This window comes from Theropithecus gelada, chromosome 15 (assembly GCF_003255815.1).
Source record: "Theropithecus gelada isolate Dixy chromosome 15, Tgel_1.0, whole genome shotgun sequence".
In the NCBI taxonomy this organism is placed as follows: Eukaryota; Metazoa; Chordata; class Mammalia; order Primates; family Cercopithecidae; genus Theropithecus; species Theropithecus gelada.
Genome location: NC_037683.1, coordinates 88,408,319 through 88,422,583, shown reverse-complemented (window position 1 = coordinate 88,422,583; position 14,265 = coordinate 88,408,319). Strand labels below are relative to the sequence as shown.

The 14,265-nt window shown below is 41.3% G+C and overlaps 1 protein-coding gene across 1 annotated transcript; it reads left to right on the top strand.

Moving 5' to 3' along the window:
* Positions 1-1,105: 1,105 nt before the first annotated feature.
* On the top strand, positions 1,106-7,519 carry C15H9orf40 (chromosome 15 C9orf40 homolog). Its single transcript, XM_025360806.1, has 2 exons — positions 1,106-1,850; positions 5,867-7,519. The coding sequence occupies exons 1-2, from the start codon at positions 1,428-1,430 to the stop codon at positions 6,023-6,025; spliced, it is 582 nt and encodes a 193-aa protein (XP_025216591.1). The 5' UTR covers positions 1,106-1,427; the 3' UTR covers positions 6,026-7,519.
* The last annotated feature ends 6,746 nt before the right edge of the window (positions 7,520-14,265 follow it).

The following is a 14,265-nucleotide window of genomic DNA, read 5'->3' as shown; positions in this document are numbered from 1 at the left end:
AGGAGGATCGCTTGAACTCAGTGGGGCCTGGCTGCAGTGAGCTGTGATGGCACCACTGCACTTCCACCTAGGTGGCCGAGAGAGACCCTGTACCAAAAAAAATAAAAACAATAGTAAATATACTGCAGGAAGGAAATATACTCCACCTCACTTCACCTGACAACACTGTTTTGCTGTAATGGTCTTGGAATCTTGATCTGACCACCACCCAGAGTAAGCAGGGAACTCAGGTTTCCAACATAATTTAAGAGCCCAACAATTGTAGGTTTCACTTGGAAAGGACAGCTGTGCTTCAGGCTTGGTTCTTGCCAACTACTCAGCTATTTTGGATGAGCTGCACATCTTGTCTGTAACTTCCTCCCTAAGTTTTTAATCAAGAGATCTTCCAGGAATGTGGTGCCTGCTTCACCGTCCACAGCAGCTGCGCAAAACATACACTTCGATTTGTGTGTGTGTTTTGTATACTAGCTTTAACTACTTCCCTCAGCCCGGACTCCCCTTCAGTCGTTTGTTTTGAATAACAACCTATTGTGAAGCCTCTTAAACACTAGTTTACTTAAAGTTTGTATTATCCTTTCTTTCCTTTTTTTTAATTTTTGATACAGAGTCTCACTCTGTTGCCCAGGCTGGAGTGTAGTGGTGCGATCTCTGGCTCACTACAGCCTCCACCTCCCAGGCTCAAGTGAATCTTCCTCCTCGGCCTCCCGAGTAGCTGGGACCACAGGGAGAGGCAGGCCAACAAACCTGGCCTATTTTTGTATTTTTTGTAGAGACGAGGTCTTGCTATGTTGCCCAGGATAGTCTGGAACTCTATTATATCTTTATCTTAATCTCATGGAGACGCCCCCGTGGTCACTGACTGGAGGAAGGAAATACACATTTTAAAGGCCTTAAATTTCCTATAGAAGGGTCTAGAACGTACCGCGCTATACCGAACTTAGTAGTGAGACCACCGCCACACCCCTGAGGAAACAAGGTTACGCCCCTCTGCGGGCCGCTCGATCTGGTCTTTAATTAATCCCGCCGCCGCCTTCCCGCCTACCCCCGGGCGCGCACTTCCGGTCGCGAGGGCGCTCGGGAGCGCGCCCCGCGAGCCTCCACCAACCAGCGGCTCCGCCTGGCCAGACAGAGTGCGCGCGCGCACGTTGTGCGCAGGTTCGAATCTCCGCCGCTTCGCGGTTGCTTCTCAACGTCCGGGCCGCATCTCGGCGGCGGCGAGGGCTGAGCTCTGGAGCTGCCTCCGAGCCGGAGCCCCAGCCCTAGCTCGTGCGCGAGACGCCCCGCCCCACCCCCTCCAGCGTCCTGCCGCCTCCTCGCCCGACTTCGGCCTATCCCTTTCTCACGCGCTTAGTCTTCGCTCTTCGCCCCCGCAGCTATCAGCACTCGGTCTCCCGCGCCTGGCGGGCTCCGCCCGAGCCTCTGGGCCCATGGCCAAGCGGCGTGCGGCCGAGCCGGTGACGTTCCACGTGCCTTGGAAGCGGCTCCTGCTCTGCGACTTCGCTGAGCAGCCGCCGCCACCGCCTCTCTGGATCCGGCCGCCCGGGGTCGCGCATGCTGGGCAGCCCCTCGGCGTCCCCGGGCAGCACCGAAAGCGCAAAATCGACGCAGGGACCATGGCAGAGCCCTCGGCTTCGCCCAGCAAGCGCCGTGACAGCGGGGACAACAGCGCCCCGAGCGGCCAGGAGCGTGAGGACCACAGCCTGGAGACAGGCGATCCGCCGCTGCTGCCGCCGCCGCCCGTGGGGCCGGGGGAGGAGCTCCCGGGCGCCCGGCCCCCGGGGGGCGGTGGCGACGACGGGGCGGGGCGCGCAGGACCCCCGCGGGGAGACTGGGGGGTCGCATCGCGCCAGGTACGGGCTGGGGGCGGGTGGGCTGAGGGGAGAAGGGGCTTGCCTTTTCCCCTCACACACAAAGCGTCCCAGTTCCCACTCATGACTTGTGTAGGTTAAGACGCCTGAGGGGGGGAAAGAAGGGGTCACCGCTCCGGGAGAGGATGCCGACTGCCAGAAGACACCCCGAGAGTCCGATGGGCAGAAAGCACCGGGCTGGGCGAGGGGGAAACAGACCGTGGTCTGGAGCGGTAGAAGTGGCCTTACGGCGTCAGCGCCGCGCTCTGTAAAAGGAAAATGGGACCGTGGGTTGTGGCAGGCTGTGAGCACTGTGAGGACGCTGACCGTGAAGGGATAGGTTCAGTCCAACGACAAACGACAGACAAAGGTGTAGAGGGCCTTCCTGGGTTTAACGATGATTAGTCTAGAATTCGGGATAGAATTCTTTTTCTAGAGGAAGACCAGTGTGGTAGCCGTCGATTAATTGGACGTCCTGGAAGCTGGTACAGCTTCTGGAGAAAAGGATGGACCACCATACCTTGGGCAAAGCTTTGTTTTAACTCATAATGTTAAATCTGATCCTAGGCAAAAGTATCGTTGAAAATTAATTTGGGGGTGGGGCGTGGTGTCTCACGCCTGTAATCCCAGGACTTTGAGAGGCCATGGCGGGTGGATCACCTGAAGTCGGGAGTTTGAGACCAGCCTGGCCAATAGGGTGAAACTCTGTCTCTATTAAAATACAAAAATTAGATGAGTGTGATGGTGCACACCAGTAATCGCAGCTACTCGGGAGGCTGAGGCACAAGAATCATTTTAACCTGGGAGATGGAGGTTGTAGTGAGCTGAGTTTGGGCCACTGCACTCCAGCCTGGGCAACAGACTGAGACTCTGTCTCAAAAACCAAAAAAAAAAAAGACAATTAATTTGGGACTTAAGGCATATATGAAAATCATTGGGGGGTTCCTATTCAAGACATGAGCCTGCCTCATCTCTGCACCTAAGAATCCTGAGAAGATCTAGGCATGCCTCGATTTGCCTAGATCTCTGCTGCCCAGCCGCTAGCCAGTAAGAACACTTGAAACGTGACTAGTCCAAATGGGAATGTGCTCTAAGTTTAAAATATGCACGAAATTTCGTGGATTTAATAAGAAATAAAGATAAAATAGCTCAAAATTTTATATTGATTACACATGAAATAACTTGGCTATATTGAAGAAAATATATTTAATACCAGAAGTTTCTTTTACTTTTTAAATACCGCTGCTAGAAAATTTTAAATTATGTTTTTAGAGCATTATATATTTATTGGACAGCTTTGGTCTAGACTTAGGAATTCATACTGCTTTTTCACAGTCCTGCAATGACTTACCAGAGGACTTGGAAGATGAAGAACCAAATGCGGGTTTCTCAGAATTCACCACATTCTCTTCAGCTATCTAATAGCATCCACCCAACGTTCTTCTGTTTTCTTAAGTATCTTATGTCAGGGTTTTCAAATGCTTTTCCAAAAAAAAAAAAAAAAGAAATGAAATTTCTTAGGCATGACTTGTTCATGTGAAAAATTCAATAAAATAACGAGAGTTTTATAGTTGGGAAAGACTTTTTTTTTTTTGGCCTATGATTGAAACATGACCCTTATTTAAACTTTTTTTTCAAATTGCTCTCAGATATTCAAAATCAACTGAAAACAGATGGATAATCTTCTAAACCTAATGGATATGGAGATTAGGGACTGTGTAGTTTGAAAACTTTTTGAAAGCTCTTCACACCATTTTAGTACTCCACTCATGCATAGGCTTGTCACCTACCAGAATGCAGTCTATGGTATGCCACACAGTTGATAAGAGGGAAATATGGAAATGACAGTAGGCAAAGAGTAAGAGTACTCTAGTAGCCTGAAACGTGATGCTTACTTAGAGTCTTAGACTCAACTGTCTTTTCTCCTGCAGCAGTGACTAGATCTGGCACCTCTGTACTTCTATAGTCGCTGCAAGCACATGACAGGGAAAAAGGTTGGCTCCAGGTGTTCTTTCTTCACCAAGACTAGTCCCCTTGTTCTCTTTGTTGTTTTTAAAAAAAGAGTCTTGGAGTCTCGCTCCCATGCCCAGGCTGGAGTGCAGTGGCACCATCCCGGCTCACTGCAACCTTAGCCTCCTGAGTAGTTGGGACTACAGTGCACGATACCACGCTGGACTAATTTTTTTTTTTTTTTTTTGGTAGAGATGGGGTTTTGCCATGTTACCCAGGCTGGGCTCAAGTGATCCTCCCGCCTCTGCCTACCACATTGTTGGAATTACAGGCGCAAGGCACCCTCAGGCCCTCTTTTGAGGAAAGCTCAGTAACACTCCTAGTTTCTTCTTTTTGTTAGATTTGTTCTGGAGCCACTTCTCTTTTGCAAACATGCTCTCTCCAGCTTCTGTTTTTCCTTCCTGCCTCCAAAGACACAGGCTTTTTGTTTTAAGGATTTTATACCTGATTACCAAGGGAAAATTGAATATAACAAAAACAGAGACGTAAAACAGTTAAATACAGTAAATGCCTGGTTTCTTTTGTGCTCAGAATAGGGCTTAAGTCCCAGCCCTCACCCTTGGGACCTCATTTAGGAAATACTACCTCAAATACCTTTTTTCTACATTAAGAATGCAATCTAGGCAGGATAATGTTACGTCATTTCTGTCCTGGAACTTCAGGGTATTTCCTGTTTCAGATGTTTTTTGACTAGAGAAATAAAATCAGGTATTTATTAAATATTCATGTATTTTTTTCATGTTGGTGTCACTATGTAGACTCACTGCCCTGTCAGTGTTGACTCAACTGTTAGTTTTTTGTTTGTTTGTTTTTAATAAATTGAGATGGAGTCTTGCTATGTTGCCAGGGCTGGTCTCAAACTCTGGGGCTCAAGCGATGCTTCTGCCTCCCAAAGTGCTGGGATTACAGGTGTAATCATGCCCAGCCAACTGTTAGATATTCTTAACAGAAAGTAAGCAGAAATGCTTTAAGGAGACAGTGATTAATGATTCATTGGCTTATTGGGATATAATACCTCGCAATATTGAGAATTACTATACCAAGCCTGAATTTTTACCACAGTCCTCCATTTTATCAATAAAGTCAAGATCAGATTTAGTGAGCGGTGGAGTTATCTTGCAAACCCAGGTCTGTCTGGTGGCAAAGTTTGTGTGCCCTTAGTCACTAGGTTTTACTAACATAATTAAAAGACTTTTTTGGTCCGTGTTTATAAGTAGATAATTTGTACAGTAGATTTCCCAAAAGGCAGAGAACTAGAACCTTGTTTTTAACTCCATTTTCTTATTAAAGTGAAATTTTTCTTGATATCTTTTGACTTATTATGTGTTTATCCCAATATTAAGAAATTCCCCCAAAACTTAATTCTTTAAGGCTCAGCGTAGAAGATGCTGAACTTCCTAATGAGACTTTCTTACAGACCTGTGCTATCCAGCACAGTAGCCACTAGGTCATGTGGCTATCGAGCACTTGATTTTTTTATCTTTAACAAAATGATCAGTTTAACATTTTCTTGCTATTCATCAAGTTTACAACCTAATACTTTTTGGAAGATTTCAAAATATTTTGGGCTATGTAAAGTAAATCTCTTAAAATACCAAACCTTAAGAACAAGACCAAAAGTAAGTTATAAGGAGTGTGTGTTTGTATTTTTAAAATAAATTCTTATTTTCCTTATTGAAAGATAAAAAATTTTAAGACTGTTCTTAGATAATTTTCTTTAGGTGAAAAATGGGAGAAAAACTGTGGAAAGAGATGCTCTTGGAGGAAATTCCTTTAAATTTAACGAATACTTTCACAAATTGTAAATATTAAAATGCACAGATTTGATTGAGTACATGAAGTACTTAGATGAGACAAAATTTAAAATGTATATTTGTTAAAAATACAAAATAGAAGACTACAAAATCTTATATGAGTTTGCCTTTAAAACACATTTGTTTTGTGAAAAAACCTAAATTTTTTTCTAAGCTACTGATGCACTTTCATCTCTCTCTTTTTTTTCTCTAAAGCACAATGACGAATTTTGGCAGTATAATACCTTCCAGTACTGGAGGAATCCTTTGCCGCCTATTGATCTGGCAGACATTGAAGATTTAAATGAAGATACCCTGACAGAAGCAACACTTCAGGGCAGGAATGAAGGGGCCGAGGTTGACATGGAGTCCTGACGTAAGGAGCTGATGGAGTACTGACGTAAGGAGCTGAAGCAGTGGGATTGGCTGATTTCAGGAGATGTCTCTAAATGAATTCTTGTATTCTTAAGGGAAAAGTTATTTTCCATACTTGAAGTTATATTTCCAAACCTGAGAAATGAAGAAAGATTCTTCTGATATTAAATACCTACAGTTACTACTGAACCTCTTATTAAGGATTTGTCAAGGATAGAGTACAGTTGTTGGGGAAGTATTTTATGTATGCATTCTTAGAGCAAAAAGTTTTGTTTAAATTCTAGAATTGAAGGTACTGATCTTATAAAAAGAAATTCTAGCAGTTTTAGAAATACGTGGGAAAAACTCAAATATTCTATCTGCACCAAAAAGTTTATTTGTAGTACATAAAATGAATATGTATAAAATGTTTTATAATAACTTGTTAATAAAGTACTTTCTAATACATTCTATTGACTCTGTTAGTTGAACAAATAGCTGACTTGAACATCTATGCAAACTTAAGATGGGCGGGATTGTTGTAAATGCTATTGTTTTAAAAGAGCTTTCTAAATGTAAAGTAGTGAGAATTTCAATTTGGGTAGCATGTTTGCATAAGTTCCAATATTTGATGTTTGTTAAGCTCTACTATGGGCAACTGAAGATGGATAAAGAACAATGAAAACTGAGTCGGTGCCTGCTTCCCCCTCTTTTCCCAGGATTAGAGGAAAAAATTTATTATATGATCAACTTCTTGGTTTTCAATTGCTTCGAGGCATGGTGTTATTCCTTATTACTTTAGACCTGTAGTTCTCAACACTGACAGCACTTGAAAAATCTTTGCCTGGGCCTCACTCTTGAGAGATTCTTGTTTAATAGTTCTAAGGTGGGTCTTGGATATAACTATTTTTTTAAGCACCAGCCCTGTTTCCCTCCATTTCTCTCATGTGCAGACAGGGTTGAGAACCACTAGACTAATGGTCGTTTTTCCTGTTTAAAGGAGATAACTAATTTGAGCTGAAGCAATGCTTCTTAATTAGCTTTGTTTTTGTTTTGCTCTGTTGGTGGCTTTGTTACAACTGAATTATTGTGTTATTACTATTTCATTGTTAAAGAAATAAAGTAAGCAATTCGTGATGTGAGTATCAGTGATTCAGTTAACTAACTTTTGTACTGCATCCAGAATGTTGGTTTTGTAATTGAATAACTGGTTCTTGCTTGTGTTTTTTGTTGCTGATGACATTAGATCCAAAATTCAAGAAAAGTGGTAAATGCCATTGAGAGGGAAAGAGAAAAACTTGATTTTTTTGTGTGTACTGAAGGATTTAAGAATGGGTTGACATTAATAAGAATGTTTTAGAACAGAAGACAAACTGTATAGCATTGTGGTCAGACATGGTTCAAAGTCTTGTACTGCCACTTCCTACCTATGTAACTTTAAGCCAGTTATTTTTCATTTCCAAGCCTTGAATTTCTCACCTGTAAAATGAGAAATAATAAATAGTATCTACCTCAGAGAGACTGTTTATTGTCAAGCAATGTTATAAGTACTTTACTTGCATCATCTTGTTTAGTTCTCATAATAACCTTATGTTAAGGTAGGTTAAAAAAATCATTAGAATAAATATGCTCCCTATAGTTAAAGTTTTTAACTGCCTCTAGAAGTTTCAAGATAGAAATTGGAATTGAAACTTTCAGCTTATGATATTTTCAACTTATGATGGGTTTATCAGGACATAACCCCATGGTTAGTCAAACATACTGAATTTATATCACTTTCACACTGTGGTAAAGCTGAAAAATCCTGTCAAACCATCAAGTCAGGGGCAATCTATATATTGAAAAGAGAAAGAGTTAAAATAATTCCTTTAAAAAAGTTGTTTACTAAGTAAACTTAAGGTAACAGCAAAATTTCATTGTGGATAAATTGAGGTAAAATGTAGGTTTTTAAATGTTTTATAACTTTTCACCCCAATTCCCTAATGTAACATCTTAAATTACCACAGTGCAATTATGAAAATCAGGAAATTAACATTGATAAAATTATCTTGTATGATTATGAGGACATGGAAAGAATGACTTCAGATAACTCTTAAAGTATATATGTCAAAAACCTTGAAAAGTTATAAAATTTATAGACTATTCAACTTTCACCATTGTCCTATTTTTTTTCTAGCCCAGCATCCAATTCAGGCTCACATGCTATATTTAGTTACAGTATCTCCTTAGTGGTCTTTAATCTAAAAAAACTCAGAATTTCTTTGCTTTTCATGACCTGGGTACCTTTTGAAGAGCACTGTTCAGGTATTTCATAGGATGGCCCTCGATTTTGGTTTGTCTGATGTTTCTTAAAAATATGCCTCGGTAAGAACTCTGTGGAAGTGATGTTGATATATCCGTGCGTCATGTCAACAGGCACAAGAATCTCAGCTTGTCTCATCGGTAATCATAATGTTGATTACTTGGTTAAGATGGTGTCTGCCAGGTTTCTGTTTTGTAAAGTTACTGTTTTCCTTTTTGTAATTAATTATTACCTTCTGGGAAAATACTTTGAGACAGTAAATACTCCATTCCTTATACTCTGCCCACAAATTTTAGGATTGATGAGTCTTGCCTTACTGCCGTACTGCTCTGGTATATGTCAAATGGTAATTTTCTTTTTTTCTTTTTTTCTTTAGAAAAATAGCTTACTTAAAAATTATTTAACTACCTGACAGATCTCTATAATGCTTTCTCTCCTTACCTCTCTTGGCTGATTACTCTCTAATTATCTTTTCATAGGATGATAATTTTGTAACATCCTTGTCTATAGGAGTATAGAAAGATACTCTGTTCTGGCCTGGCATGGTGGCTCACGCCTGTAATCCCAGCACTTTGGGAGGCTGAGGTGGTAAATCGCCTGAGGTCAGGAGTTTGAGACAAGCCTGACCAATATGGTGAAACCCTGTCTCTACTAAAAACTCAAAAATTAGCCAAATGTGGTGGTGTGTGCCTGCAGTCCCAGTTACTTGGGAGGCTGAGGCAGGAGAATTGCTTGAACCCGGGAAGTGGAGGTTTCAGTGAGCTGAGATCGCGCCACTGCACCCCAACCTGGGCGACAGCAACAGTCCATCTCAAAAAAAAAAAATGAAAAAAAAAAGAAAGATACTCTATTTCTTCTTGCATGCTGATAAAAAAATTTTTTTTAACTTAATTTCAGGGGTACATGTGCAGGATGTGCAGGTTTGTTACATACGTAAACACATGTCATAGGGGTTTGTTGTACAGAATTACTTCATTTCACCCAGGTATGAAGCCTAGTATCCAGGAGCTGGAGGCTACTATCCTTAGCAAACTAACACAGGAACAGAAAACCAAATACCACATGTTCTTACTTATAAGTGGGAGCTAAATGATGAGAATACATGGACACAGAGAGGAACGATGCACAGAGGTGTATCGGAAGGTGGAGGGTGTGAGGAGGGAGATAATCAGGGAAAATTTTCTATTTTTATCATGCCTTCTATATTAATTGGAATTCTGTAAAGCAGTGGTCCACAACCTTTCTGGCACCAGAGACTAGTTTCATGGAAGACAATTTTTCCACAGACCTGGGGGTGGGGGATGGTTTTGGGATGATTCAAGTGCATTATATTTATTTTGTACTTTATTATTATTACATTGTAATATATAATAAAATGATTATACAACTCACTATAATGTAGAATCAGTGGGAGCCCTGAGCTTGTTTTCCTGCAACTACATGGTCCCATCTAGGGGTGATGGGAGACAGTGACAGATAATCAGGCATTAAATACTCCTAAGGAGCCTGCAACCTAGAATATGCCTTGCATGCACAGTCACGATAGGATTAGCAATCCTATGAGAATGTAATGCTGCTGCTAACTTGACAGGAAGCAGAGCTCAGGCGGTAATGCAAGGGATGGAGAGTGGCTATAAATACGGATGAAGTTTGCTCACTTGCCTACCACTCGCCTCCTGCTGTGCAACCCACGTCCTAACAGGCCATGGACTTGTAGTGGCCTGTGGCTTAGGGGTTGGGGACCCCTGCTGTAAAGGAAGAGCTTTCCTTTTGCCCCATTTCTTTATTTAGGTATTTATTGACATCAATATAGACTAATGGGCAATAATTTATTCTGAGTTACCATTGCTATCATTTTGTGGCACAGATCCCAGAGTTAGCTGTTGGAGGCCCTTCGAGTTGACTCTTGTTCCTTCTTGCTCCACTTTTCAATATATTTTATTATTTATTGTGTGAATACTGGTTAACATTGACAGTGGACTTTACATGTTTCATGGCTGGAAATCAGTGTTAGCTGTGCAACACTGTCATTTACTAAACAATTTGAACCTTGGAATTCTCAGAAAATGAGGACATTGATATCCATCTTAGGAGCAGAATGGGGATGGAATGACATGATGGCTGTAGGGAACTCAGAGTGAACACTAAATAACATTTCAGGCCCTCTTCCTTCTCTGTAGTAATTGAAATGTGTGTATTTGCTATGTCTCTGATAAATATATGATTGACAGATAACTATTAGTGATATCTGGCAATACCTGACGTGAACTGAGGCAAACATTCTGATTAAGGTCACTTTTAAAGAAGTTTAGCTATTGGAGTCTCTGGAGTCCACAGACCTAAACAATAATACTCTAGCAATTTATATGTATTGATTGTTGTATCTTGTGTCTTTCTGATGTGACCCTGTAGTGGCAGAATCCTAAGATGGTCCCTAAGGGATGATTCTCATTCCCTGGTGTAACATCCACTTATTTAATCAAATGCTAGTTGAGGCATTATTGTGAAGAATTTTGCAGATGTAATTAAAGACCCTGATACTGTTTGGATCTGTGTCCCCACCCAAATCTCATGTTGAAATATAATCCCCAATGCTGGAGGTGGGGCCTGGTAGGAGGTAATTAAATCATGGAGGTGGTTTCATGGTTTAACACCATCCCCCTTGGGGGATGATAGTGAATTCTCATGATATCTGATTGTTTAAAAGTGTGTGGCACCTCCAGCCTCCTTCCTCCTGCTCCTGCCATGTGAAGTGATTCACTCCCCCTTTGCCTTCCGCCATGGCCTTCCGCCATGACTATAAGCTTCCTGAGGACTCCCCCGTAGCAGAAGCCACTGTGCTTCCTGTACAGCCTGTGGAACTGTGAGCCAATTAAACCTCTTTTCCTTATAAATTACCCAGTCTCAGGTGTTTGTTTATAGCAGTGCAAGAATGGACTAATTACTGTTCCAAACCAGTTGACATTCAGATATGGAGATTATCCGGGTGGGTCTAATCTAATCATATGAGCCCTTTCAATAAGGATGGATTGGTCAGAGACAGGAAGACAGAGAGAGGGACAGTGTGCAAGGGATTTGATGTGAAAGTAATTCCCCTGCTGGCTTTGAAGATGGAAGGAGCCAGGGGACAAAAACCTGAGCGTGGTTTCTAGGAGCTGAGAGTTTCCTGGCGGCCGGTCAGCAAAGAAACAGGGACTTCAGCCCTACAATTTCAAAGATCTAGATTCAGCCAATAAACTCAATGAACTTGAAAGTGTATTCTCTTTAAGATACTCCAGAAAAGAACACAAACTAGCTGGTGCTTTAATTTCAGCTTTGTGACTTTTTTTTTTTCCTTAAGAGACAGAGTCTGGCCAACTCAAGGGAAACTAAAAACAAAAACAGTCTTACTCTGTTACCTAGGTTGAGTGCAGTAGTCCCATCATAACTCACTGCAGCCTGGAACTCCTGGGCTCAAGCTGTCCTCCTGCCTCAGCCTCCTGAGTAGCCATAGGACCACGGGTATGCACCACCATGCCCAGCTATTTTTTTTTTCTGTAGATAGGCCCAGATTGGTCTCAAACTCCTGACCTCAAGTAATCCTCCTGCCTCCGCCTCCCCAAACACTGAGATTACAGGCATAAACCACTGAACCCAGCCCATCTTTGTGATCTTTGAACTAGTAATTCTGTATCTAAAAATACATGTTAAATAATCAGAAAACGATGCAAATTTATGTCACAGTGTTATATGTAATAGTAATATATTAGAAGTAAACAAAAAATAGCTTTTGGGCTGGGCATGGTGGCTCCCTCCTATAATCCCAGCACTTTGGGAGGCCAGCGTGGGACAATTGCTTGAACCCAGGAGTTTGAGACCAGCCTGAGCAACAAAGGGAAACCCCGTCTCTACAAAATAACAATAATAATAATAATAAATTAGCTGGGTATGGTGGCACATGCCTGTGATCCCAGCTACTGGGGAGGCTGAGGTGGGAGGATCATTTGGGCCTAGAAGGTCAGGGATGCAGTGAATTGTGATTGTGCCATAGCACTCCAGCCTGGATGACAGTGTGAGACTGTATCTAAAACAACAACAACAACAACAACAACAACAAAGGTTTTAAGAGAATGGATGCATAATTAAAATACATATAATGGAATATAATGAAATGATAAGATGGCATTTTTAAAAATTTTAATGGCATAGAAAAATGCTTAAAAGTAAGCGTGAAAAAAGGACTTTCAGAGTTGATCAAGTAAGTTACTATACCCCATGTGTCTCTCTACTTACAAGTAAAAGTGGCCGGGCACAGTGGCTCAAACCTGTAATCCCAGCACTTTGGGAGGCCAAGGTAGGTGGATCACTTGAGGTCAGGAGTTCGAGAACAGCCTGGCTAACATAGTGAAACTCTGTCTCTACTAAACTTACAAAAATTAGCTAGGTGTGGTAGCGCTATTTGTAATCCCAGCTACTTGGGAGGCTGAGGCATGAGAATCACTTGAACCCAGGAGGCAGTGGTTGCAGTGAGCCAAGACTGCACCACTGCACTCCAGCCAGGGCAACAGAGCAAGATTCAGTCTCAATACAAACAAACAAACAACAACAACAGCAACAACAAAAAACAAGTAAAAGCTCTGGCTAGAGTATACTTGTAGTCTCTGAAAAGTAAATGAAAGCATTATTGGATTGGGAATGGAAGTCGAACTGGGCAAAGAAACTCATGTAGAGTTCAGTTTTCTGGTTTCATTTTTTTCCTGTCTCTCCCAGCTCTTAAGCAAGAGTGAACACCTAGCAGAACTGCAGTGGGCAGTATGAACAGCAGAAATTGATAAAAACCTATCTTCTTCAGCCAGGAGACTAAGAAAGGGGGGACTACGTTGAGCAGGAGAGATAAGGAGGAATTCCGGAGCAGAGAGGACTGGATTACGGGTCCCATGGCATTCTGTGTATAAACTGGCAATGGTCCCAGCCTCATCCCTGAGGTACAGATACAGGAGATAGATTGAAAGCCACCTAGCGAAGCCTTTGAAAACTCTACTGCAATACAAACTTCTGCCCAAGCTCCATACTAACGCCAGAGTGTGATACATGCATGGGACATTCCCAAGGCAGCATAGCCAAGGCTTTGGGAACTTAAGTAATGTTAGAACCTTGTTCACAGAAGAACAGACAGAACTTAAAGCCTGAACCCAACTGGGTTGATTACTCATTTAAAAATTGATACTCTCCAGAGGATTTTAAAAAGACCCAGATTCTCACAACATAATATTCAAAGTGTCCAGGACACAATCCAAAATACTTGACACACAAAGAATTAGGAGAATGTGACTAGTTTTCAAGGGAAAAGACAATCAACAGATGCCAAACCCAAGATGACACAAATGTTAGAATTATCAAAGATTTTAAAGCTATTATAATTATAATCCATAAGGAAAATAAACTTAATGAAAAGATACTATTTTTCAGAAAAATCAACTATAAGAAAAAATCAAATGGAAATTTGAGAAGAAAAAATTACAATATATAAAAGATTAGTACATGCAGTACATGTGCTAAGTAGCAGAATTGGGAAGACAGGAAAAATCAGTGAACTTGAAGATAGGCCAATAGAAATTATTTGAAAACCATTTGAAAACAAGAAGAAAAAAGATTTTAAAATGAACAGACCCTTATCAACCTTTAAGACAATATCAAAATGTACAACATTCATGTCATTGGTGTCCCAGATATTACAAACAACTTTTTTCCTATAAATTTGAGTGGACAAATTTCTTTAAAGGTGTAAACTGCCAAGACTTATTAAAGAAACAGATAACTTGAACAGTCCTATGTTTATTTTAAAAATTGAATTCATAGCTTAAAACCTTCTAACAATAAAACTCCAGACTCATATAATTTCATTGGAAAATTCTACCAAACATTTGAGGAAGAAATAATGTACTATTTCTCAGAAAAATAGTAGGAAATACTTTCTAGT